The 25,021-nt window shown below is 42.0% G+C and overlaps 1 protein-coding gene across 7 annotated transcripts in view; it reads right to left on the bottom strand.

Annotated features, from left to right (window-relative positions):
- Positions 1–25,021, bottom strand: part of sox5 (SRY-box transcription factor 5) — a 383,477-nt gene that overhangs the window by 262,016 nt on the left and 96,440 nt on the right. For 2 of the 7 annotated variants that reach the window (XM_060843003.1, XM_060843002.1), the window contains exons 1-3: positions 21,544–21,661; positions 14,092–14,323; positions 6,222–6,432 (exon numbers count right to left, since the gene is read on the bottom strand). In XM_060843003.1, coding sequence (XP_060698986.1) covers positions 6,222–6,432; positions 14,092–14,323; positions 21,544–21,581 — 481 coding nt within the window. In that variant the 5' untranslated portion in view covers positions 21,582–21,661. Of the gene's footprint in view, positions 1–6,221; positions 6,433–14,091; positions 14,324–21,543; positions 21,662–22,245; positions 22,466–25,021 lie in introns of those variants that run through there. The other 5 variants (XM_060842999.1, XM_060843001.1, XM_060842996.1 and 2 more) reach the window with 4 other exon arrangements.

Consider the following 25,021-nt stretch of genomic DNA (forward strand, 5'->3'; position numbering starts at 1 on the left):
AGGTCTCTAATCGACCTTCCAACATCACTAACATCGTCCCCAACATCCACACTAATTAAGTGCATGCCTCTTTGAAAACCCCAAAGAGTTACAGACTCACTCCCTAACCCTGACTCCTGTTTCCAGTTCCTGTGAGGAAATCCCATTATTGATCTATGTTCCTTAATCTGCCTAACTAACCAATTCTATTGATCTCAATCTTGAAATTGTCCTTGCAGCATCTACAGCCTTGTTCTGGGGAAGTGGGGGCTGGAAGGAGAGAGTTTCTGACCTCTACTACACCGTGTGTAAAAAAAAGTCTTCCCAATTTGTGTCCTCAAAAACGTGGCTCTAGGTTTAAGATTAATCTGCCTTTCCTTCTCAAATCCCTTTTATAATTTTAAATTGAATATGCTTCAAACTCTACTCAAGGCTTCACAAGCAGTGTGCAATCTCTACTTAAAGAAAGGAATGGTCCACTAACTGCAGAAAAATCTATGGGATTTTTCAGAGGTCAACTAGATGCCATGAAGGAAGAGGTAATGCATTATAAAAATGAACAATGATTAAGTGGCACACTTCCCGCCCGGTGTTCCCTGTATGTTTCTGGTGTTGATCATTCTCAATATGGTGGGACTGACAAGACAAAATCCAACGCTTTGTAGCTTTTTTAAGAGTACCTGTATATATCTCTACTACCCGCTTTCAGTATAATATTCAAAGCAGAATTGCTTAGAAAGGTCCAATGATGGTGTTACTTTAATATTTGACTCTACCCTGGTTGCAAGAATCTTGGCAAATTTGGTTAAATAAAAATTTACATGGAGTGAATGGTTTAAGAGTTTTCTCGGCTGTGTTTTTTTTAAGTGTATGTTCCTGTTTTCTGTAAACAGAAAATTCTATGGCCATTAAAAATAAAGAGCAAATAAAAAGAAGCATGCTTTGGCAATTATGGGTGTGACACACCTATAGATGTTAGGAACACTCACTTCATTGATTGAAACGTGAAAATAATCAATCTAATTCACTCATATCCTAATTAATAAGAGTCAGAGACATACAGCATGGAAACCCTTCTGTCCAACCAGTCCATTCCGATCATGTTCCCAGACTAAACTAGTCCCACCTGCCTGTACTTGGTCCATATCCCTCCAAACTTTTCCTATTCATGTACTTATCCAAATGTCTTTTAAACATTGTAACTGTACCCACATCCACCACTTCCTCTGACAGTTCATTCCACACATGAACCATTCTGTAAAAAGGTTTCCCCTTATGTCCTTTTTATATCTTTCTCCTCTCACCTTAAAAATTTGTCCCCTAGTCTTAAACTCCAGCATCCTAGGGAAAAGACCATTATCAATCACCTTCTCTGTGCCCCTCGTGATTTTATAAACTCAATAAGTTCACCCCCCAGCCTCCCACGCTCCAGTGAAAAACGTCTGTCTTTCCAGTCTGTTTTTATATCTCAAACCCTTCATTCCTGGCACCATCCTGGTAAATCTTTTCTGAACTCTCCCCAATTTAACAATATCCTTCCTATAGCAGGGTGATCAGAACTGCACACAGTACTCCAGAAGAGGCCCTTACAACATCAACATGACATCCCAGCTCCTATAGTCAAAGACCTCAGCAATGAAAGCAAGCATGCTAAATGCCTTCTTAACCACCTTGTCTACCTGTGATGCAAATTTGAAAGAATTATGTACCTGAATTCCTCAGTCTCTCTGTTCTACAACACTACCCAGAGCACTACGATCAATTGTGTAAGTCCTGTCCTTGTTTGTTTTACCAAAATATAGTACCTGATATTTATCCAAATTAAACTCTGTCTGCCACTCTTCATCCTATTGACCCAGGTGACCAAGATCTCTTTGTCTTCTTAGACTTGCTTCTCCACAGTTCACTTTACCACCCAGTTTGGGGTCATCTGCAAACTTACTGACCATGCCTCCTACATTTCATCCAAATCATTTACAAGGAAAAGTGGACCCAGTACCAATTGCTGTGGAATGTCACTGGTCGCAGGCCTTCAGTCTGAAAAGCAACCCTCACCACCACCCTCGGAATGAACAGAACTGGCAGTGAACCAGGAGAGTAACAAACGCCAACCAATGGAAAATATGTTTAGCATGCAAAACTCTCCGCAAACTAACAGGGTGCGCAACACCCATGGGTGCCTGGCCACCAGCTTGCCGCTTTGACTCACGGCCTGTGCATTAGCTTTCAACCTATTAATTCTTCCTGAAACGCAAATGAAGGAAAAGAGCCAAAATGTACCACTTCAGTGTGATTTAACTATGCCTTAATTAAATTTTCATCACAACCTGCCATTCGATTTAATGGCCTTTGAAGAAACAAAAGAACAATGACTGGAGGGATAAAGGATTTTCTGCTATATACATCAGTGTAAGCTTTGCTCTCGCTCACTTGAGAAGCTTGCTGTCTTTTGTTTGTACATTTAACAACAAAGATAATGTGCAGATTCTATCCTTTTCTAATGTATAACTGCAGCCTTCACTAATGCAGCCTCAAGAGCATGCTTGCTCTGCACTACAGACGCAATATCATTCAGCGTTTGCATGTTCTTCTCAATGTGGAGTGACACGCTGAAAACATTAACAGTTATTTGTGTAATCATTTGTGGCAAACTCGCACAAAACACAAATACACTGTGAAGGGCATTTAACAATCAATTCACTGAGGGGTGAGAGAGAAACAAAAAAAAGAGCAGAATAAAATCTCCAACACTGTAATAACACAACAGAATGTGTAACAAATATGCAAAAATACAAGGCCTGGAAAACATGAGATACAAAGGAACTGAACAGTGATTTTATCAGTATTATGAGGTGGTAATTTTACCACAGAGCTGCTCAACCCATTAGTGAGATTAGGACCAACTGCCTAGCTCAAAGCTGCTGAAAATATAAACGACATATACCAAGGCTCTTTTGAAACACCACACATCCTTTTCTCACATTTCAGACGGACCAATGCTGGCATTGCAGGCTGCTGCTTTTGAACGGAATTTCACTGATGCTCCATTTAATTTGCTCTCCCCCCTAGACCCTCAACTCTTGCATCTCCTCAATCCTGCTCTCTTTGTGTAACCTGCTTGCCTTCCGATCTCCAGGTCCTGAGCACTGAAATCCCCTTCCTAAAGTTCATCTTCCTCCCTATCCCCCCTACATTCCTACTAGCCTTAAACCCTGCTTCTTTGACTGAGGTTTTGGTCACTTGCCCTGATGCGTCTTATCATTTGTTTGCTTGGTTTTGTTTTAAATCTTGATTCTGCTCCTTGAAGTGTTGAAGGTATCACTTAAATGAGAACTTTTAGCATTTTCCTTAACCTTAGGATTGTCACAGAAGTGCTCCATCTTTTATTTGCTCATGGGTTGTGGCTATTACGGGCTGAGCCTCAACTTACTGGCCTGACCCAGTTACCCAAATAAGTTGCTTGCTAAACCGTTTGAGAAGGCTGTTAAGAACTAACCATATTGCTGGAGTTACGCGTAGGCCAGACCAGGTAAGAACTCCCTTTGTGAAAGGCCATTAGTGAACTAATGGGATTTTCACAACAATAGTCATCACCATTAGTGAACTTTCAATTGCAGTTTTTGTTTCAATTGAATTCAAAAAGATTTGAACCCACATCACATTAACCTGGGGTTCTGGATTACTTGTCTAATGACAGCACCTCACTGTTAGGTGATGCAATATTTGTTTGAAGTGTTTTCACTGTTGTAATATCACAAAGCTCATTGACTAAAAAAACGGTTTTAAATATTCTTCCTTCCTCCCTCAAAGGCTCAGTTTGAGAATGGACAGCAACTCATCAAGGCTTTTCCTAACTCATAACCTCTACCATCCAAGGGGACAAAGGGTTGCAGATACATGGGAATACCATCTCATCTAAGTTCCATCCATGCCATTCGCCAAGCTGAATTGGAAACATATCGCTGTTCCTGCAAATCTTGATTCTCTCTCCCTAACCCATCATGGGCATGGCCACATCCCATGGACTGCAACAACTCGAGAAGACAACTCACCACCACTTTCTCAAGGGTAACTAGGGATGGACAATAACTGCTAGCCCACTCAACAATGCTCACATCCCATTCGGAAATAGAACAAAAATAGCTGATCTCATCTGGGATACTACAGTTGGCCTCAGTACTTCTGGAGCTGGGAAGTGGTAACGTCATCCCAAACAGTCCATGGTTGAGGAATATCAGTGAAGATGGAAATGTTTTCTTCAGAGCAGGGAGGTTTAAGAGAAAAGTGAGTGAAAGATTTTCAAACGTAGGAGGAACTTTGAAATAGTAAAGACGGTGAAACTTTTTCCAGTGGCCGGAGGCTCCAGTAACCAGGTAAGACAGTCTTAATAGTCAACATGAAGGAATACCTTCTCACAATCCAGAATGTACTGACTGAAAGGAAATTCAGTAGTAACTTCCAAAAGTTAATGGGATAAGCATTAAAGAGGCAAAAAAAAGTTGAGGTTTTTAGGCCATGAGCCAGGAAGTGGTATTAGATAGAAAGCTCTCTCTCAAAGCCATGACAGACATAGACACAGTGGCCTTAGAAATCTCATTTCAGCTATATTTTTTTCTATGGCTCTTGGAAGCAAGATATGAATTTGCCCAAATTGAGTGACCAGAGTTTGATAGTGGTACGTGGGCCTTGTCAAACTGGGCTAAGTTTCATCAATATACATGAATCATGAGCTTGGGAATGAGATCAGTAGTCAGGGAGCTGATTCCAGTGAAAGATTCTTTGTCAGTCCTTTTAAAATGGTAGGCACAGTACAGTGTTTAAATAATTCCAAAATTGCAGCACGATAGCTCAGTGGAGGCATTGCTGCCTCACAGGACCAGGGAGCCGGGTTTGACTCCCGTCTCAGGCGACTGACTGTGTGGAGTTTGCACATTCTCCCCGTGTCTGCGTGGGTTTCCTCTGGGTGCTCTGGTTTCCTCCCACAATCGAAAAAATATGCAGGTCGGGTGATATGGCCAAGCTAAATTGCCCAGACAGGAGTAAATATATGGTTGGGGAATGGGTCTAGGTGGGTTACTCATCGAAAGGTCGGTGTGGACGTGTTGGGCCGAAGGGCCTGTGTCCATACTGTATCGAATCTAATCTAATCAGATGTCGCACTTGCTGCCATTGGTTTGATAGCTTCTCAGAAGAATGCAAAAGCTCATTTTGCAATAACTGAAAAATCGCTTGCTTCACTCCACAGTAAGGACTTGGACTGACTGAATACAACCTCATGTGACCATTGATAGGAGCAGGTCGAAGGTAGGTTTTACTCTACACTGATACTGTTTCCATGTTCATTCTTAGAGAGCTAGCATGGGTGTAATGAACTGAATGGCTTCATTTTTGAAACTTTCTAAACAACCAGTTTAGGGATATTACTGCACACCTCTAGACCAGGTGAGGCTCGAACCCAGCCCATCTAACCCAGAGTTAGAGACACTACCACTGCATCACGTGAGCCCAAATGAGCTCCTTCAATGCTGTAAAAATTCTATGATCCTATTGGCTTTGATGAGGTGGGATTTCACTCCATCTTATCCATTTCCTGCTGGATAGGTCAGGTTGGAATGAGTCACCACAGTAATAAAAAATACTAAGTCGGTGCTGACACCATTAATTCTCTCAATCATTCATTTGTGGCAATAATTTGCATTCATTGTCCAGTCTCCATCAGTACACACACAGCAATAAAGATGCTAATCCAATCACCCAATCTGCCAAAGCCAAACCATATAACATCCAACTTCTTCGACCTCTGCAACAAGCTTCACATACAATCACTGACATCCAAGCCATCAATCTCCCACTTCAGGAGCCAAGAGAAGATAATTTTGCACTTCTTGCATACATCTGTGCATTAACATCTGCATTCAAAGTATCATCTAGCAATCGGCATTGAATTCCACTCCGGCTTTATCTGTTCTGTAGAGTTCATTTGAACAATATTAGAGTACAAATTCAACACAAATTTCACAAAAGGTGATTCCAACTGTTACAGAATCACCTTTGAGCAAGACATTTCACAGACACTGATTGGCAAAGCCAACGTTTAACTACGGCACCTGCTGTTGCATTACGACCTTTCAAATTAATTGACAACAGCACAGTGTCACACATTTATATGTTTCTCCCCATCCACCAAAGGCACCCTCCATCCACCACCTTGGAAACAAAACATCTCTTCCTTTTGGGCTTACCCTCGGGTTCGCTCTTGATGAGCTCCTCCATTTTCTTCTGCTTCAGTGTATCCACTACGTCCGCCAGGCTGCCTTTGCGTCTCTCTGGGGTGCCCAGCGCTGTGCCAGACCCTGACTCACTGCTCTGCCGAGCCCCTTCTTCAGTCTTCAGAGGTGAGGTAGATGAGTTGTGTGTAGAGAATAGCGAGGCTGCTTTATTGCCGTCGTGATCCTGGCCAAAATATCAGGGGGAGAAAACAGAAATATCAGCATTATTTTAGGAAAGCGTGTCCAAGTCACAATAAGTTGCTACAGCCAGGCTTCATTTCCCTGCACTTAATTATAAAAACAGCACGGATATTTAGAGATAGAGCCACTAATCTGCCTTTGTTAATCATTGCTAATCCGTACCTAATCTAGTGTCATTATCATTTCTTTGTCATTAAAAGTCAAATCACTCTGTTGGCTGGTCAATGCCCAGCAAGCAATGTTGAGAGAAATAAGTTATTCTGTGAATCGCAGCAAACTAGAGTCTAGGTTCTCCATTTTGTTGGAGGGATGCAGCTCCAACAACAATGCAAAAGCACAAGTGTCCAGTTGCCTTGTTCAAAATCCAACCCATCATCATCACCTTTAAACACATCCGCTCCCTCCAACCTCAGTGTATCGCAGCTGTGAAGTGTGCCATTGCCAACACTCACTGCAGCAAACTGTCTTTGGCATCCCAAACTCATGAGCTGTACCGGCAAGAGGAGACTATACACTGGGTTACCATCACCCCCAAATCACACAGCAACCCAACGTGGATACACAACACCGTTAATTCATTGTCACCTGGTCAAAATCTTACAACTCCAATGCTAGTTCGGCAGGTCCACATCCCAAGAATTCAATAAATGTTAATGTAAAAGTTGCAGCATTAGGAGAGTTTGGAATACCATCCGCTGCATGAGCGGTCTTGAATATTTCTTAACATATAAACAGGAACAATACAGACAAGTGGCCGTGCAAGATTTTGAGCCCATTGCGTTGATCAGTCCAGAAGACCAGGGTAGAGGTCAGTGGAGGCTGAAGGTGTTGGCTAAACAATCCACAGCTGCCAGTGCTCAGTCCACCCTGGACGACCAGTGTGGTGCAAAGGGAAAGGGGTGGGTGAGCCCAAACCCCATTAGCCTGCCACTGCTCCATCAAAAGAGGGAAAACAAAAACAGCCTTGTGGCCCCTTTAAAGTGAAGAATCGTTCCAATTCTGAAGCCCGCTATAAATTATAAAAGGGAATATTTGTGCAGCATTAATGTTTTATAGCCTATCCAATAAAAAAAAGGCAATTCTTCGCAAATCCTCAGAAACACAAAGAAAAAAAGCGTAACTATCAAAACACATTATTTTTAATAGCCTACATAATAAAGCTGTTCCATTTAGTAATTAGGTGCCAAAAAGTGACTTGGAGGCTAAAGGGGGATTAGGCCCTTTACTAATTTCATATTATGGCTATAAATGTGAATTGCCTTATTCCAGGCCTTTCAAGAATAACTTATTTGTCTGCATTTCTTTATAATTATACTAAATTTCCTATTCTGTTCCTATTTCTTCTGCATTCCAATTAATTTCCACTTACTCTGCCTTGAATAGCCTCCTGCAACTATTCTAATGCAACAGACATCCCTGAATATATTTGCTTTTATCTTTTTGTGTTTAATGTATGAGTTTAATATGTAATGGAAATTGTTGCTCCTTTCTCCTGTACTCCATTTGTATGAAAGGAAGAATATGTATAGATCCAACCAGACTTTTTTTTAAGGCTCTTGTTAGACATTTGAATCTAATAACCTCCAAATCCAACAAAGTGCTTTTTGTTGTTGTTGTTTTCGAAGGTGAAAAAGGGGGTTGTAAAATTTTCCCTGTCAGCGATGGTCAGCAATGCTCATTGCATTGAATTTAACGGCAGGTTAAACTCTTCAGCTCACAGTGAGCAGCCTGATCAGGTAGTTATAATGAAGATGAGAGAGGCTGCTGTTCATATAGCTGGTGGCGTTCAATGTTAATTTAATTAATGAAGAAAAGATCTGTAAGTAGTGTCAAATTGTTAAAATGATGGGCCTAATTTTCAGAAGTGCTTCGAGAAAAATGTCTCTCAGCAAACAGGTCTCCTGTTTTCAATGGGAATCGTGCCTAGAAAGGACGCAAGCCTACAATTTGATGCCTTCTGCTGCCAAAGATGCAGCAGATAGAGATTGGGGTGGGGGGGCGGCAGCAACAGATAGGCAAGCTGGCTAGCAAGTTGAGAAATACCAAATGAGATGGTCCCAAATCCAAGTGTTAAAACAGGGTGGCCGTCCGGCTCATAGGTGTGTCCATCACAGACTGGGGAGGAGAGGTGGCCCTGCAGAAAGTCAAAGTTTTCATGTGGCGCTCACGTTTGACCCACTTTAAAGATAAAACAAAGAACTGGGGATGCTAAAGAAAACAGAAAATGCCGGTGAAAAGCGGCAGGTCTGACAACACCTGTGCAGAGAAAGCAGAGCTTCAAGTCCGATTCCGAAGAGGTGTCATCTCGGACTCGAGACGTCAAGTCTTGCTTCTCTCCACAGACGCAGCCAGACCTTCCAGGTTTCTCAAGCAATTTCCACTTTTTAAGACATTCCCTCCCTCCCCCATCCCCCACCCTATACAGACAAGTGATAGCAAGGTTCAAGGCAAAACCATCACCTCAGAAATTCCTTATGAGATGAACCTCTCTTTTTCAACATTGCCGTTGCCTTCTAAATGCTCTACACAGGTCAAAGCTGGATAAGGTTTAAACTTCATTCCTTAGGGAAGTGTCTGCTTCATCTCAACCTTATGACAGCTCCAGAACAATAAACCTAATGCAAAACTGGATTTGCCAAACCCTGCATTTGGTGCAGACTTACTCTGATCCAGAATCCGACTTCAATGCCAACAACCAATGCCAAAACCAGCTCCCAACTGCTTCCCTCCCAACCTTCTTCCTTACAAACAATGCAAAAATAAGGAGACCTTATCTAGTGGGAACAAGTACCAATCCCACAACTGTGACCCAAATTCAGGAGACAAAGGATGAGCAGATACTGACTGAAGTAGGAGGGAAAAAAAAGAGAAACAAGTGGTAGGCCCAAGCCTACAGAAACTCGAACAATGAATGGCACAAGAAAGGTCAGCAATTCTTACGTCCCAAACCGCAAACTCTAAATAGCTAGACATATTGTAATGCAGGTAAAACAACTGAAATAAAGAGAACATCTTGAGGCTAATTCATAAAACAAGGAATGTGCTTCTAACCGACAAGGAGCAACAGTTCAAAAACCGGGTCTTACGCAGTCTGCAGGATCTGACAAACAAATACATGCCACATCTAAGGCCATCTTGGAGAACAATATTAAATTCACAATCCCTACAGCATGGAAGCAGGCCATTCAGCCCATCGAGTCCACAGCAACACTCCCAAGAGCATCCCACCCAGACCCACCCCCTACCCTATACCTGTAACCCTGCAGTTCCCACGGCTAATCCACCTACTCTGCACATCCCTGGGCACTATGAGCAGTTTTGCTTGGCCAATCCCCCCAAGCTGCACAAGTTTGAATTGTGGGAGGAAACCCACACAGACATGGGGAAAATATGCAAAGTCCACACAAACACAGTCACCTGAGGGTATAAATAACTCCAGGTCCCTGACGCTGTGAGGCACCAGTGCTAAGCACAGAACCACCATGACCTCACGACTCTTCCCCCCCTCCAAATTATCAAGCATAGGTTTATATTTTCCAACTGAACTCACTGAGCCAACAATAGCTTTGCTCAAAACTAAAAAAAACTTACTTCAGAATCCCTGCACTCTACAAGTTTTGAAGACTGCAAATCAGCACCTACTTATTTCATAGAAAATGCTTGCTTCGCTTTCAGAATTCCTCACAAGAAGCCATTCTATTTGGCGACCAGCTCATTTAATATTCCACATTTGTACTGAAAAGTTTATCTGGCCTTTCACCTCTTTTACTTGGACTGCATCAGAATTGTAGAGTTGGTGTTATTTAATTTTATGCTTCAAACAACCATTACACACAGAAGAGCAACAAGCCAGTAGGTCCGACAAGTCTGTGCCCTCATTTCACCCATGTAGGAGAGTCCTCCCCATTCTCCACATCAAAACCTTTTCGCTATAACTTTCTACGCCTTCCCCCCTCATGTACTTTGCTGGCTTCCATTACTTTTCACAGCCTTGTAATAACGAGCTCCAACTTCTCATCACTCTGACCAGAAAGATATTTCTCCTGAATCCCCTGTCAGGTGGTTCGCTGTAATATAGCCCCCTTTGCTTCGGGAAATATGCACCAATGAAACCAAAACCCATGTGAGGAGGCTGAATCCTTAATTTCCTATTACCTGCTCTGTGCAGGCTGCCGTGATGGAACTCAGAAACAATCCACTGAGAAAGAAAGATTTAAATACCATCACTGCCTCATCTTTTCATGATGGGAATTCTCAACGATGAGCAGGTGACCACTGTTTAATTGTGCGTTAATTCAGTATGACAAGATAAAACAGGAATCTGTGCTCTGAAAGGCTGTAAGCTTCTGCACTATCTAGGGACACACCAATAGATTTACACTGCATATCACTTTGTACAATTGCTGCAACAAAGCCTTTGAGTTTCCTTAGTTCTCTAATGTAAATCTCTCTAAACTTCTCTGCCAGTCAGAACGGATTTGGTTGGAGGTAATCTATGCAAACTTAATATCTTACATATGTGAATGGCGCAATCCTCACAGAGGATGTTTTAGATCTGAAATAATCCACTGATCCGGACTCTGTATCAGCTTTCTTTTCTCTGTAGCCTGACATTGAACAAGCTGCTGGATAGATGTCATTTCATCCAACGTGCTTGATTAAGCCACATTTTATGTACTGAGATTTACTTCTCAAGTAATGAAAGCCCCGTGCACTGCCTGATTGGTTATTGTTCAGAGATTATCCAGAAATCATGATGTGGGCATTCTGACATACATAGAAACAAATAAGCAAGGAGGAATTTCACTGCAGTCAGGAAAGAAAAACACACCCTCTACCCCAACCACACCCCCCCCCCCCCCAAAATAAACTACACACTCCCTTCAAATTGGCATAGTTCAAATTTGATTTCGTAGACCACAGTATGTGATCCAACCCCTGACATTTAAGGTCTTAGAACATCTACCTCTCTACACCCCATGATGACACAGTGACTCGCTGCAGCACACACATGCACACTGATGGAGCCACAAAAATTTGGTTCGGGGTGGGGTGGCTGGGTTCAACAGTGGAGAAGCCAATCGTTCAGAATTAGGATCGCCAACTCTCCAGGATTGCCCTAGACCCTCCACGAATTAAAGATTAATCTCCAGGATACTGTTGCAAATATGTCGGAAAAGTGACCCAAATATTTGGGATACTTACCCCCGTTTTCTTTGAACATTCATCCTTATGGTTAATGAACTATTACAGTTGGGGTATAAAGTGCTGTCAAGTCAAGAATCACAGTCGTTCTGATGGAAGGTGATGTGTTACCTCTTGTTTCTTTGCACAGAAGATGCTGAACATTTTCATTGTATTCTCTTTTCACTCCAGGTATTTAGCATCCGCAGCATTTTGCGATTGTGTTTTTGAACTATTTGTTAATTCTGGAATAGGCTCAGCACCAAACTGGTCATGGTCATCCTCACTTCAAGTTTTTTTTTAAAAAACTGTTTTATACCATCATCTGTTTCTCCACTCCAACCCTTCCCCTCAGATCCCATAGCTGGTGTGGAGCATCAGACTCACAACTAAATGTTCAACAGGTCTGCTCAGATCCGAGCTGAATATTTATCAATTAATCTTCTACCACTTAATGGCCTGTATATAGACTCAGAATCTCTACACTGTGGATGCTGGCCATTGGCCCACTGCATCCACACCGACTCTCTGAAGAGCATCCCACACAAAATCCAACCCATCGCTCCAACCCTGCATTTCCCATGGCCAATCCACCTGACCTGCACATCCCTGGATACCATGGGCAACTTAGCATGACCAATCTGCCTCACACAGACACAGGGAAAATATGCAAACTCCACACAGACAGTTGCCAGAGGCTGGAATCAAACCTGGGTCCGTGCACTATGAGGCAGCTGTGCTAACCACTGAGCCCCCGTACTTCCCGACCCTATTGCTTGCTGAACAAGCAAATCATTATAGTTATTTTAATCCGGCTGTTCAGAGGAATGGGGGTTCTTGTGGCACAGAGGTAGTGTCCCCATCTTTGAGCCAAGAGTTCTTGGATCAAGTCCCACCTGACCCAGTGGCGTGTAATAACATCCCTGAACAGATTGATTCAGAAAATATGAAACCTGTTAGGGCACATCTCTGAGGCAGGTGGAACTTTAACCTGGATCTTTAACCTGGATCTTCCAGCCTACAAGTAGAATCACTATCATTATAGCACAATGGCTTCCCAACACAACTGAAATGTAAACGGATGCTATGTTCCTTGGTTAGATGAGGTGTTTTGTTTTTGGTTGCTGCAATTGAGATATGCAATGACCAGCTGATCCTATAGTCCATTCCACAGCCAATGTTTTATTAACCCCAAAAAGCCTTCAGTGGGAAGTTGGATAAGCTTTATTCCTTGACTGATATTTTTCTCTTGGAAATATGATGAACTGCTGACACAGTTATCCAACACTATACTTTTCCCAGCTCTGTCCATGTATGAACGAGCACCTCCGCTAACTCTAATGGCTTAACACTTGGAAAATCTCAGCGCTGTTGACTGAAAAGACGTCCTCGCAATGCAGGACAAATTGCCAGCAGATTTTCCAGGCTCATTCAGGGAGGCTAGCCACCTTCACAGTGGGAATGGATAGGTGACTGTATTATTAGGGAGAAACTTCATCCTGTAACAAACTCAGGCTCTATCTGACAATGAAACCAAGAAAGCAGCTTAAAGAAAAATCACACTCTTTATCTGGGTAAATACAAATTCAGCGAGGAATTTTAAAAGATAAAAAGGGATTGCCAAATGTTTTCTAATTTAAAGTGTTCAGCAATTGAAATAAAAAACTCATGTTGTTTGTATTACTAGATTCACTTCCTCTTAGATATTTCTCAAATTTAATACTTTTCTTCTTTACTGAAGCCTTTATTTTTCCCTCTGTTATGCCCATTTTTCTGACATGTGTATTAAACAAGCATAAACCGGTTTTAGTACCAGAGTTATTTTTACTAAAGAGGTACTCTTTTCAATTTAACCCTCGCCAATTATAGACTGCTTCTGTTTTCTTTATTATTTTAAGCAAATTAAACCATAATCGTCTAACACAGTACTCAGCACTTAAGCGCATTTCTTTGTCAGTCCTTTATGATCAATTTGGACAGGACTAGCAATTTATTTTCGACAGGGAAAATTCTCCCGAGTGTTGGCAGGGCACAGAATGTCAAAGTAAAAACTGGACTCTCCAAAAACAGCTCTCATCAGCTGAAATCTAGAACCTGGGCTTGGAAATACTCCAAGAATGCCCTAGAAATGCAGATTAAATTCCTCAGTATAGTGTAAGCAACTATAAAAATAATTGCAGAGGCATGAAAAGAGTGTGACTTTTCTCATTTCATCTGAAAATGTGTTTATTAATTGTAAAGCGGAATTAACGATTGGAAACGAATGTGGTTTATTTGGCCAGCAGCTTGGAGCTGGGAGGATAAATGACAACACTACTGGGAGCCATGGATGTTCTTTTAGGTAGAAGTTATAACACTTATACATTTCTGTCTTTGTTAAAACATTATCGTTATGAAATCCAGCTAAAACAACATTTCTTGCTTAATTGTATACATGTTGCAGTAAGGATCAACCTACCACTGAGTCTTGCAGAGATGTTGGACTCTCACAAGATGAAGTCTCTCTGGTCAATGTGGACGGTATGTGTAGCTCCTCTGTGTGAAGGTTGTTGGAAAAACTTGGTGGAAGAGGTGGGTGAAAAGCAGAGTGTCCATCACTTTCTCCCTCTTCTACTTTCTGCCTGTTTGTCGCCATGGCTACCTCTCCATCTGTTTCCCCATACGGAGAGGCCGGTCTCTTGGAAGACATCCTACAGGAAGCAAACAGAATTGAGATGTAACCAGTTCAGGAAGCAAGTGTACCATTGAGTTAGACATGACCTATTCCTTTCACAGATACAATAAAGTGAAATTGTTGCGGCCTATGAGATCTTGGTCAAACAGGAGTCAACTATTGAAGACCAAATGCACAATTTATGTAAATAAAAGCTGAGGGGTCCCAAAGTTCAAAGTCCAGAGTCTAATAGTTATGGAAAGCAGGAGTTACTAAAGTGCCTTTTATTTGATCGGCCTATATTGTGAAGGCATCACTGGCAAGGATAGAACCAGTTACCTCTGAGGTGTTAATGGATCATATCCTTCAATCTTTTCCCTTGAAGCTTACTGGGCTAAATCAGGGGCTGGTTAATAGCCACTTATGTTAGTGTGAGGGTAAAGTCATATTTAGACCAGATGACATAAGGCCTACATGTCCTTTCCACAAAGGACATTAGTGAATCAGTTACAACAGTCTGACAGCTCTACAGTCACTTTTTATTTCAAGTGAATTCAAATTCTCAAACTCTCAAGAGTAGGGGTTTATTGAACTCATGTGCTCTGGACTATTAGCTCAGTATCATAGCTACAGCATTATTGCGCCACAATAAAATAGTTTAAAGTCATAATCCTGGTATTATTAGATGACAGGCACAGAATTGCAACCAGTCACCGTTTAACCTGGCTCAGAACTGATATTGCTGAGTTATACTGCAAGCTGCAAATTTGGCATCACGTGTAGTAGAAACCAAATTCAGTTATTATTAGCCCACTGTCAGCTACTTTGTTTTTTCTCTGTCAATTTCCTGATCTCCCTTCAAGCATCTAACATTTTGCTGGGATAGCTTGATATCACTCACCCTTCATAACTCACCCAAGCAACCATTATACACGTGTAAGACTTTACACTAAGTGCTGTTTGACTGTGGTGGCATCACAGCCAAACACAACCCTGACTTCACGTAACCTCTATCCATTTGTAAATTGGATTGAGGAGTGCTAGAGAGAGATTGGGGTTGGAACATTAAATAATTTCTCTTTTTCAATCAAAGGGTTCCTTCCTTTAATAGCATAACAAATAAAATGGACAGCACTTATATTTATAAACACCTTTCATAATTGGAAGACCAACTGAACTGAATGTGGGATAACTAAAATGCCAGGCTTGGCTCACTGGTCCTGCTCCTGCCTCTGAGCCACAGAGTTGCGTTCATTTTCCACATGGATTGGAGCACACGACTATGGTTGACATTTAGCTGCAGTACCTAGAGTGTGCTGCACTATTGAAGGTTCCAAATTTCAGGTGAAATGTTAAACTAAGATCACATCTGTCCACATGGAGCTGCTTTGAATGAGAGTAGAAGATGGGTCAATATGCATTTCACAGCCAGCCCCATCCAAATTGGGTCATTAATTGTATTCCTACGTATACGATCCCACTGTTCATATTGACAATATTTTCTACATTACATTAGTGACTACCTGTCAGATGTATGTCTTTGTCTATGTAGGTGGTTTGAGTTATCTTAAGGCCTTTAAAGATGCTTAAAAAGATTGAAGTTCTTTTTTTTAAAAACGTTGTCCACATGGCCTTACTGTTTGACTTCAATCTAACATTAACGACCTCCTTTCTATTGATGTAAAGCTTGTTAAATCAGCAGATTTGCACCTTGCTCAATTTGCTTTCATTTGAAGGCAATGGAGAGAAATATTCGACAAAGAAGTGAAAGCATAGGTTTCCAACCTGAATGTGTCAGTATCCTACTGGATGGATTGGGTTAAAATGGCTCCTAAAATATCTTGTGTAACTAGTCTGGCCTATGAGCATCAACAAAAAGGACCCTGTTGTTTAATGTGTTAATAATGTGGCCTATACTAAGAGAATGAAAACTACATTGACATTCAAGCCTGTGGGTATAAACTAGCATTAGTGCACATTTCACTGGAACCAAGGCCTGACCAACAGTAGGGGGGAGCAGTATTCCCGCACAGAATTAAAAATGCTGCTATGCATGGCAGGCTGGCTGACCACTGAGCTCAGGATCTGCTGAGATATTCTTGCCCAGGAATATAACTCAATCAAGTTATTGTTTAATTAGCTCTCATAGTAATGATGGCTCCATACGCTGTCTGCATCTAAAACAGATGCAAACTCAACACCCAGACTACAATGTTGACTGGTCCTGTGGATAAGCGTGATCTAAACTGACTATCTCCATTCATATCAAAACTTGAATCCAGTAGGACAATGGGGTGCAGCACTGGCAATTGTCACAGTTACCCCGGCAGTGCTTTCTAAGGTGAAAGACACTGGCAGAAAATTGTGTACTCTGTGTGTGGTAATGTGTCAACATTCAAAAGGAATATATTTATGATGCAGCTACAGATAGCTACCAGAAGCATTCTTTCCCTATTATCTGTCATTGAGTGGTGAATTCTGTTGGATTGCTTTAACGGACAATTCTACTATACAATAGAGTGCCATGTTTCCTACCACATTGTAAAGGAGAGGTACCTTATATTAAATCAATGAAATATTGCTAAACCTTTTAAAAACATGTGGCAGGCCTCAATGGAAGGACTGAATCCAGTTCTGTGCTCCCTATGAAGGATGTCAGGGCATCAGACATGGCTTGGAAAGGGTGGACGCTAGGAAATTGTTTCCATTAGGCGAGGAGACTAGGACCCGTGGACACAGCCTTAGAATTAGAGGGGGTCAATTCAGAACAGAAATGTGGAGACATTTCTTCAGCCAGAGGGTGGTGGGCCTGTGGAATTCATTGCCACGGAGTGCAGTGGAGGCCGGGACGCTAAATGTCTTCAAGGCCGAGATTGATAGATTCTTGTTGTCTCGAGGAATTAAGGGCTACGGGGAGAACGCTGGTAAGTGGAGTTGAAATGCCCATCAGCCATGATTGAATGGCGGAGTGGACTCGATGGGCCGAGTGGCCTTACTTCCACTCCTATGTCTTATGATGTTATGGTCTTATGCAAAGGGGAGCATGGATCAGAAACTTTGGTTATGTGGAGACAGTGGTGAAGCTAAGATTGTTAGAGCTGAGAAAGGTAATGGAAGATTTAATAGTGGTGTTCAAAACTTAGAAGGCATTTTGATAAAGTAGATTATCTTTTAGAAGTGTTCCCACCTTGAAAGGCATGTAATTCAAACAGGCAGTTTTAAAAATGTGGGTTAAAGGGCCAGAAAGGGGATATGAAGAAGTTATCTTATGCCATGAGTGATTCTGATCTAGAATCCACAATCTAAAAAGGTGGTGCCACTAAATTCAATGGGGACCTTTCAAAGGCAAAATTTGCAGTATTGTAGGGACAGAATGGGTAATGAGATTCAATGGGCACGATGGGCTGAATGATCCCATTCTGTACTGTACTAACAAGATTATGGTGCAGCTGCTCATAAGAAAATATCGAATCACCTCACTGATCATAGAATTATTATGTGGAATGTTACAACACAGAAAAAGGACTTTCAGTCTGATGGTCTGTTCTGAGATTTCTGCTGCTTACATCTCATTTCTCACTATTTCATCTCATCTCTCAGCCTATTCACCCCAAACTTTCTCTCTCAGGTAATTATCTGGTGTCCACTTATGAACTGTCAAAAGGATTCTTAAAGAAAATCCTGTTACTTCGGTGAATGGTGAAGGCTACCTGACTCTGAAATCATCTGCTCTCAGCTGTGATAACACTAGGGGTCTTACAATCGGAGACTATATCCATGTTCCCACTAGTTAAGAACCCTGTGTGTGACAACTGGGCAAGGTGGAGACTAGAGCTGTGGCACCTTCCACAGCCAAATAGACTGCCTACACCCTCAGCTTCGTATTAATAATAATAAATTACGTGGTTGGGTAAAAATGGCCCACGGAACTGGTGGAGAGAGGGAGAGAGAGAGAGAGAGAGTAGCAGGATGAACAGGAGAGGGAAAAGGAGATAATGAGAAGGACAAAGGGGACGAAAGAGAAAGAAGAGAGAAAGATGGGGAGAATAGAAATCTAAAGGGAAGGATAAAGAAAGAGAGAAGAGGAGAAGGAGTTGAGGAGAGAGTTAAAAGGACACGAAGTTAACCAAGGAAAAAAGTTGGGAGGAAAAAAATCCTTGTGTAAACTGTCAAATAAAAGCAAAATACCACAAATGCTAGAAATCTGAAATAAAAACAGAGCTGGAATAAAGCAGCAGGTCTGGTAGAATCTGAACACAGAGGCATTCTGTGGAATTCTGAAGAAGTCAAGTTAGACTCGAAGTATTAACAGTATTGTCTCAGTTCAGGTGCCGGCAGACTTGCTGAGTTTCTGCAGCATTTTTCGTTCGTAATTGTGGAAACTGTGCTAGAAAACCGTATAAATTGCCCAGTCTGACTGTGAAAACTAAGTTTTAACACTGACTATATTTTTGAGGGTTCCTTTTCTAGCCAAGCTGAAGGGTGGGGGGGGGGGGGCAAAGAAATACACGTTATATGCAAGTCCTTTCCACCATTTTTCAAGTGAGCAGTCTCAAGGAATCAAGCAATAAAGGGGTGCTTAAAGGAACTGGGAGACATGATTAAGCTAGCCACCTAAACTGGTTGGGACAATAATGGTAGCAAATTGCTTAACTTCAAAAAAAAACTTGATTTCAAAAATGGAAGGTTGAGCAATGCAAAACCACAGCAAGTGAAACTTTCAAAAATAGAAGCTGTGCCTGGCATGTTAGCATTATTCATTTATCAAGGCATTTGTGTATTACACAACTGACATTCACATCCAAATCTCACAATTCAACAGCAAACAGGCTAATGTCTTATCCTCTCTTTACCATTTCCTATTTCCCATTTCTGTTCCCTCACTGTAAGCAGGTCCTAAGCTGCCATTCCCCAATCTTGCTGCTCAGTCTGCATATTCTCTCTCTCACACACACACACACACACACACACACAGAGTCTCGGAGGGCGAGTTGTGGCACTTAATTGAGACCTTGCTCCTGACAATTTGTACCAAGTTGAATTCTGACTCCGGAATCATGTAGCTTCTCACCTTGGGCTCCAGGGAGACTTATGTGGAAATATTTCTCCCACCCAGGACAGGTGTGAATATTCATACGCACATCTCCTTTATGCAGATCAAGTATCTATTAACAATATGTTCAACTGAACCTTGCTAGAGAAAAAGACAACTCAGCCTGGTCTGAAATATCACAGCATCTTACAATGGACAAGATTAGAACTTCCCTTTAGTGTGCTTCAGTAAACCCAACTCTCTGGTGGAGGAGGCTACCTATTTCCCCAAGTCAACTGCAACAGGATTTCCAAAATTATTCCTGCACCGACCTTAGTGGACAGATTTAAGGAACTGTGAGGTTTGAAAAGTGAACAGAGGCATGCATGGCTAAAGTGCTTTTATTCTCGACTTCCTTGCTTATTCTAAGCCTTCTCACTAAAAAGTATATAATTTCCAATGAGCAAAAAGAAAACTATTTACATGCTTAAAATCCCAAAGGAGCCGCCATACCCAAACAGCTAAATAGCAGTCAATTACTTGGATTTAATAATTTCACAGAGCTTTTGCAAATATTTGGTTTGAAACCTCTTCTTCAAGGTGCACTGACTGGAATTATATTAAATTATTGCCTAATCATTTATTTCTCACAGTTGTCACGTCATCTATACCCCCGACAGAAGTACAAAGCTGGAAGTGATGCATTCTGTCTTCAGTTGGAGGTACTTGAAAACAATGATTTTTTTAACATCGTGTAGAGGGTAGGCCGATTGTTTTTTTTTGACAATCAGGATTAAATATATTAAAATTCAGTAAGAGTCCAGCTGAATAAACTGCTGTTCCCGAAGAGCGCCGAGAACATGCCAATAATTGAGTTACTTGGGGGGGGGGGGGAAGACTACATGCGATCGCCCATTACATTTTGTTTATTTTTTTAACTGTAGCATAATAGGACCTTTTGTTTCGGCCTTTGCCAATATGTAAATAAAAAGCAAGCATTCTTTGTAGGTGCAAAGAAAACTTTGCTACCGTGAATTCTCCAACTTTACGCAGTGACCCAGTCCATATTATAAATTTTAAATCGATCTTACTTTACATGTTTGCGTTAGGTTGGGAGTAACTCTTTCAAACAAAAAGGAGGAACGACAAGGTTGGAGCGATTTGAGACGCAAAGTTATCAAGGATTGGGCTGGGTGTGTTTGGAGGACACATTGGTGTCAGATCCACTGGTCTCTCGCTGCTGTTCGGCATTAGGTTAAAAATTGTTTCAGGGGAAAATAACTCACTATCCCACAGGCAACATGGGTCTTTGAAAGGAGGCGGGGGGGATGCTAATTATCCGAGGCTAAATACTCACCTAAAGAGGGGGTGAAAGAAATCTCCCTTTAATGATAATATAACCCACAAACTTTTCACAAACTTTGATAATATAACCCACCAGCCAGCCAACCCTGTGCTCCTTAGGACAAACCAAAGCAATCTTTGTCTTCTCGCTGCCTCACAGCCGAAGCTGCCAGCATAGTTTCCTGTCCAGAGGCAGGCAAGAACAAAGTCTTTAATGTCACCCTGCCATCAATTTATCAATGGAGCATTGGAGGCTCACACAGGAAGATGAAGAATTTTCTCCTCGCTTTGAGGCATTCTGACCAATGCTCATCTTTCAAAACCTGGTGTGCTGAACATTGGCCAATGGACCAGTCATGTGACAGCAGGGGCAGCCAGGCCACCGAAGGATATGGCCCTTCCTTATGGCTCAGGACAACGGGGCCACGGTCAGTCCCCAGACCTGAGTAAGACCTGCTGAGCAACTGACTCTGAGGCAGCTGAAACTCTTACATCAGTGGCAGGCCACGACCAGTGATACCGAAAAGACACCGAAGCTTCCCCTTAACCCATTGAAAATGTTTGCAGCGTTATGAAGGGAAGGGAAGGTAGGAATCAGAAAGATTTTTCAACAAAGAACTAGCAGAGGTGGGCCGAGTGGCCTCTTCCCGTGCTGGATCATTCCACACAAACTGTTGACTGTTCTTAAACTAAAACACCGGTGCGTTCAGTCCAAATATCCTTTCAGGCGAGTCAATGAGAATGCATCACGGTTATCATTAACTTTCTTTTTGAATGTTTTGGACAGTACATAAACCAGTAGGAGCGAGCGAAAAGGGGATGGGGACACTGAAAGCAGCCCTTGTGAAAAGTTTCTTTCGCTTCCCCGAGTTCTAACTCACCTTTGGAATTCCTGAGGTAATTCAGGAGCACTGAGCATGCTGGAAAGTAGGACCCTGTCAAAACAATCACCAACAATTGTTTCAAACTAAATCTGGCGATTTCTGCATACCGCGGAGGCAGCTGGTCCCTGAAACTCCTGTTGGTAAATAAGAGCGACCCAAAACAAAACAGTGATAATAAAAAAAACAAAGAAACAATAACTAAGTGGGGGGAATTTAAACATTAAAAAAAACTGAAAGAACTGATCCTGCAGAGGAACTTGTATCGCGGAGTTGTAACTGTCTTATGAGGAGCTTCTCAGTCCCCAGACATAGTCAAACTGCAGCCACTCTCTCCCGTTCATTACTGTCACCGTGACGGACTCGCTCACTGGATCGCTGCTTCCTCATTGTCCAAAAATGCTTATGTGCCAAGTAACAGAGGAGCTTTGTGGCACCACACACACACACACACATACACACAAAAAAAAAGCTCACAGTTGATGGTAAGTTATGGACCCTTTGTGAGCGCTGGGCAAAGAATGCGAGAGAGCTCGGAATTTGGCAGGACGAAGCCAGTACCGCACTCTCTTGCGTTTGGAACGTGTATTCTCCGCGAAAAAAAAACAATCGGGCATTGTCAAGGGGAAGAAAAGGCAACTTTGACAGATGAAATACAGCAGAGGCCCCTCCGAGGAAACCTGTAAACAACATGTCACTCACCCGCACGGTCTCTGTCTGTTATTGCTCGGTAGGATCAGACTCACCAAGAGTGGTGCAAATTTACTGGCAACAATTTTTTAAAGTCATCAAATCAAGTTTAAACCCGACCTCCATGGAAACGAGCGGAGTCCCCGTGTCAGTTTTAGCAGTTAACTTTAACACGAGAGAGAGAGAGAGAAGGCTATACTCTTAACTCTCTTTAATCTCTCCTAAATAGGGCTGCCACTAAAAAGAGAGAATTAAAGCAGAGCTCCCAGTTTCAACGTGGGGAAGTCATAATATCAGAGACTTATCTAGGTACAATCTGACTGGGGACTGAGGTAATCAGGTAATGCAGCCTGACGTGAGATGATATACGCACTGAGACTAAAGTGGCCAATATACTTTAGCATCTGGTGGGAAGCAAACACAAGGCTGTACACATAACGCACAACACACAGACTCAACTATCCACTCCTACTGGGAGGGTTCACTCAGCACAAAAGGCTACAGTATAGAGCCCGCCCAAAATAAAAGGGCCTTTTATTGTTGGAATCTGCAGGTCAGTTGATTAGATTTTTCTTGAGAGAATTCCATGAGGAAATTCCCTTTAAAGCCAAAGTGATTAACTGGGCTATTCTGGGAAGCCGAGCAGACAATGCTTCAATAGTCTCTGTAGCCCATGTCCATGCTGGCACGGTGCACACTAAAAATAAAACCCAGACTTTTTGCCTTGCAGCTGGACAACATTAAGTTCTTAGTGACCACAGGGCCAACACCGCAGTCAATTGCCCCAGCTCAGTTGTGACGACCGCCAGACAGCACTCCCAGTTTGCATCTTGGATCCTCAGTAGTCATCATTTGTATACGCTCTGCCCTCATGTTTATCAGGAAAATATTTATTGTGCCAAAAGCAAAACATTCCTTCCCTTTCGCCTGTGCTCCATTAAGTCGAAGCAGCCATTACAAAGTGAGTGAGCAAAATCTTTTCCAATTACGCTGAAGGATTCGACAAATATTGACCATCCTTGGTCAATGGGACTACGGCTGTTGCTGCCAGCGGAGATAAAAGCTTTCATTGTCTAGCGACAATATTCTTTCTGGGGGCAACTGCAACGCGAGAAAGTAAATGCTTCACACATCACGCATGTACTCACGTATACACACACATGAACTCATATGCACGCACAGAAACCATGTACACATATAAACACACGAACTCATCTACACCCATATAAACCATGTGCACATGTATACACACAAACACATATACATTCACATGCACCATGTACACATGCATACACCCACAAACTCATATACGCACACATATACCATGTACACACATATACACAAACTCATACACACATAAACCATGTACACATAATCATACATATACCATGTACACACATTTATATAGATAATCTCACATACATGCACATGAACCATGTATGCATACACACACTTAAACATATACACACATGAACTCATACACACAAACTATGTACACAAAAGCACACATACAAATTTATATTTATGCACATAAACCACATGATCCCATATTCACAGGCACATAAATCATGCATATATATGTCCACACTTGCACAACATGCACAGCATAAACCACATATATACACACTACGAACCCATATACATGCAGATAAACGTCACATATACATACGAATCCATATACATGCACATAAACCATGTACACATATGCACACTCATGAACCCATCTACATACATGTTGACCATGTCATTTACACACAAAAACCCATATATAAACACAAACCATGTACATATGTACACATATATATGCAAACAGTCTGCAAACATACAAACCATATAAGCACGTACACATATATACACACACTCATAAACATACGCATAAACCATGCACACACATATACACAAACTCGTAAACATGCACATAAACCATGTCCACATACATACAAATAAGTCATCCTACACACAGGCATATACACAGTTCAAAGTAAGCAGACATACACACACATAAATGTATGCTTGCTTACAAGTTACCTCACACACGTAATACCCCAGCAGTTGTTGCCTTTAAGCGTTCTTCTCAATATATATGACAATTTAAACAGTCCCTTATATTAAAAAAAGCATCTATAATCACCAATACAAAAGTTCTGCAAATCAGATTCCTCTCTTATGCGGATAGAACAATCTCAACGTGTTCCTGGACAGAAAGTGTTTGCAAAGTTAATCTACACCCACTGGAACCGGTGAGAGTGATGACAGCATTGAGCTGAAATATTTAACACAGACAAGCTGCCGAAATCTTACTGTTTGCACTGAATGCTGAGGCTGAAACTCAGTTTGTCTTTGGGTTCGAACGGGCAGACTCGTGTATTGTATTTAAATTCGATCGCAAAAGGAACAGGAACTGCAGTGTCCCGGATAAATCCTGCCTGGTTCTGTCTGCACTAACGGAGGAGGCGGTATACCTCACCCAGTGCAGGTAGGAGCAAGTGGACACAATGGTTTCATTGAGTCTACCCCAGCTGTTCCTGTGTGGCGTTGCGCTGGGACTGTCAGAGCGGAGGTAGAAATGACAAGTAAGTCCCACTATTTTGAAGGACTAACAAAAACTGAAACGATGTGCTTCGCGCAGTGTCAGAGTCCGATCCCCAATTTCTTTTTAACAGCGCGATAGATCTGAACCCGGCTCTCAGTGCGCTTGCAATCTGCTTGAAAGATCACATTCAAACTGGCAAGCCCCCTGCACAAATTGGGAGGCGGATTCCTCCCGTCCGTCAGGGAAACAGTCCAG

This window comes from Hemiscyllium ocellatum, chromosome 23, assembly GCF_020745735.1.
Source record: "Hemiscyllium ocellatum isolate sHemOce1 chromosome 23, sHemOce1.pat.X.cur, whole genome shotgun sequence".
Classification (NCBI taxonomy): domain Eukaryota; kingdom Metazoa; phylum Chordata; class Chondrichthyes; order Orectolobiformes; family Hemiscylliidae; genus Hemiscyllium; species Hemiscyllium ocellatum.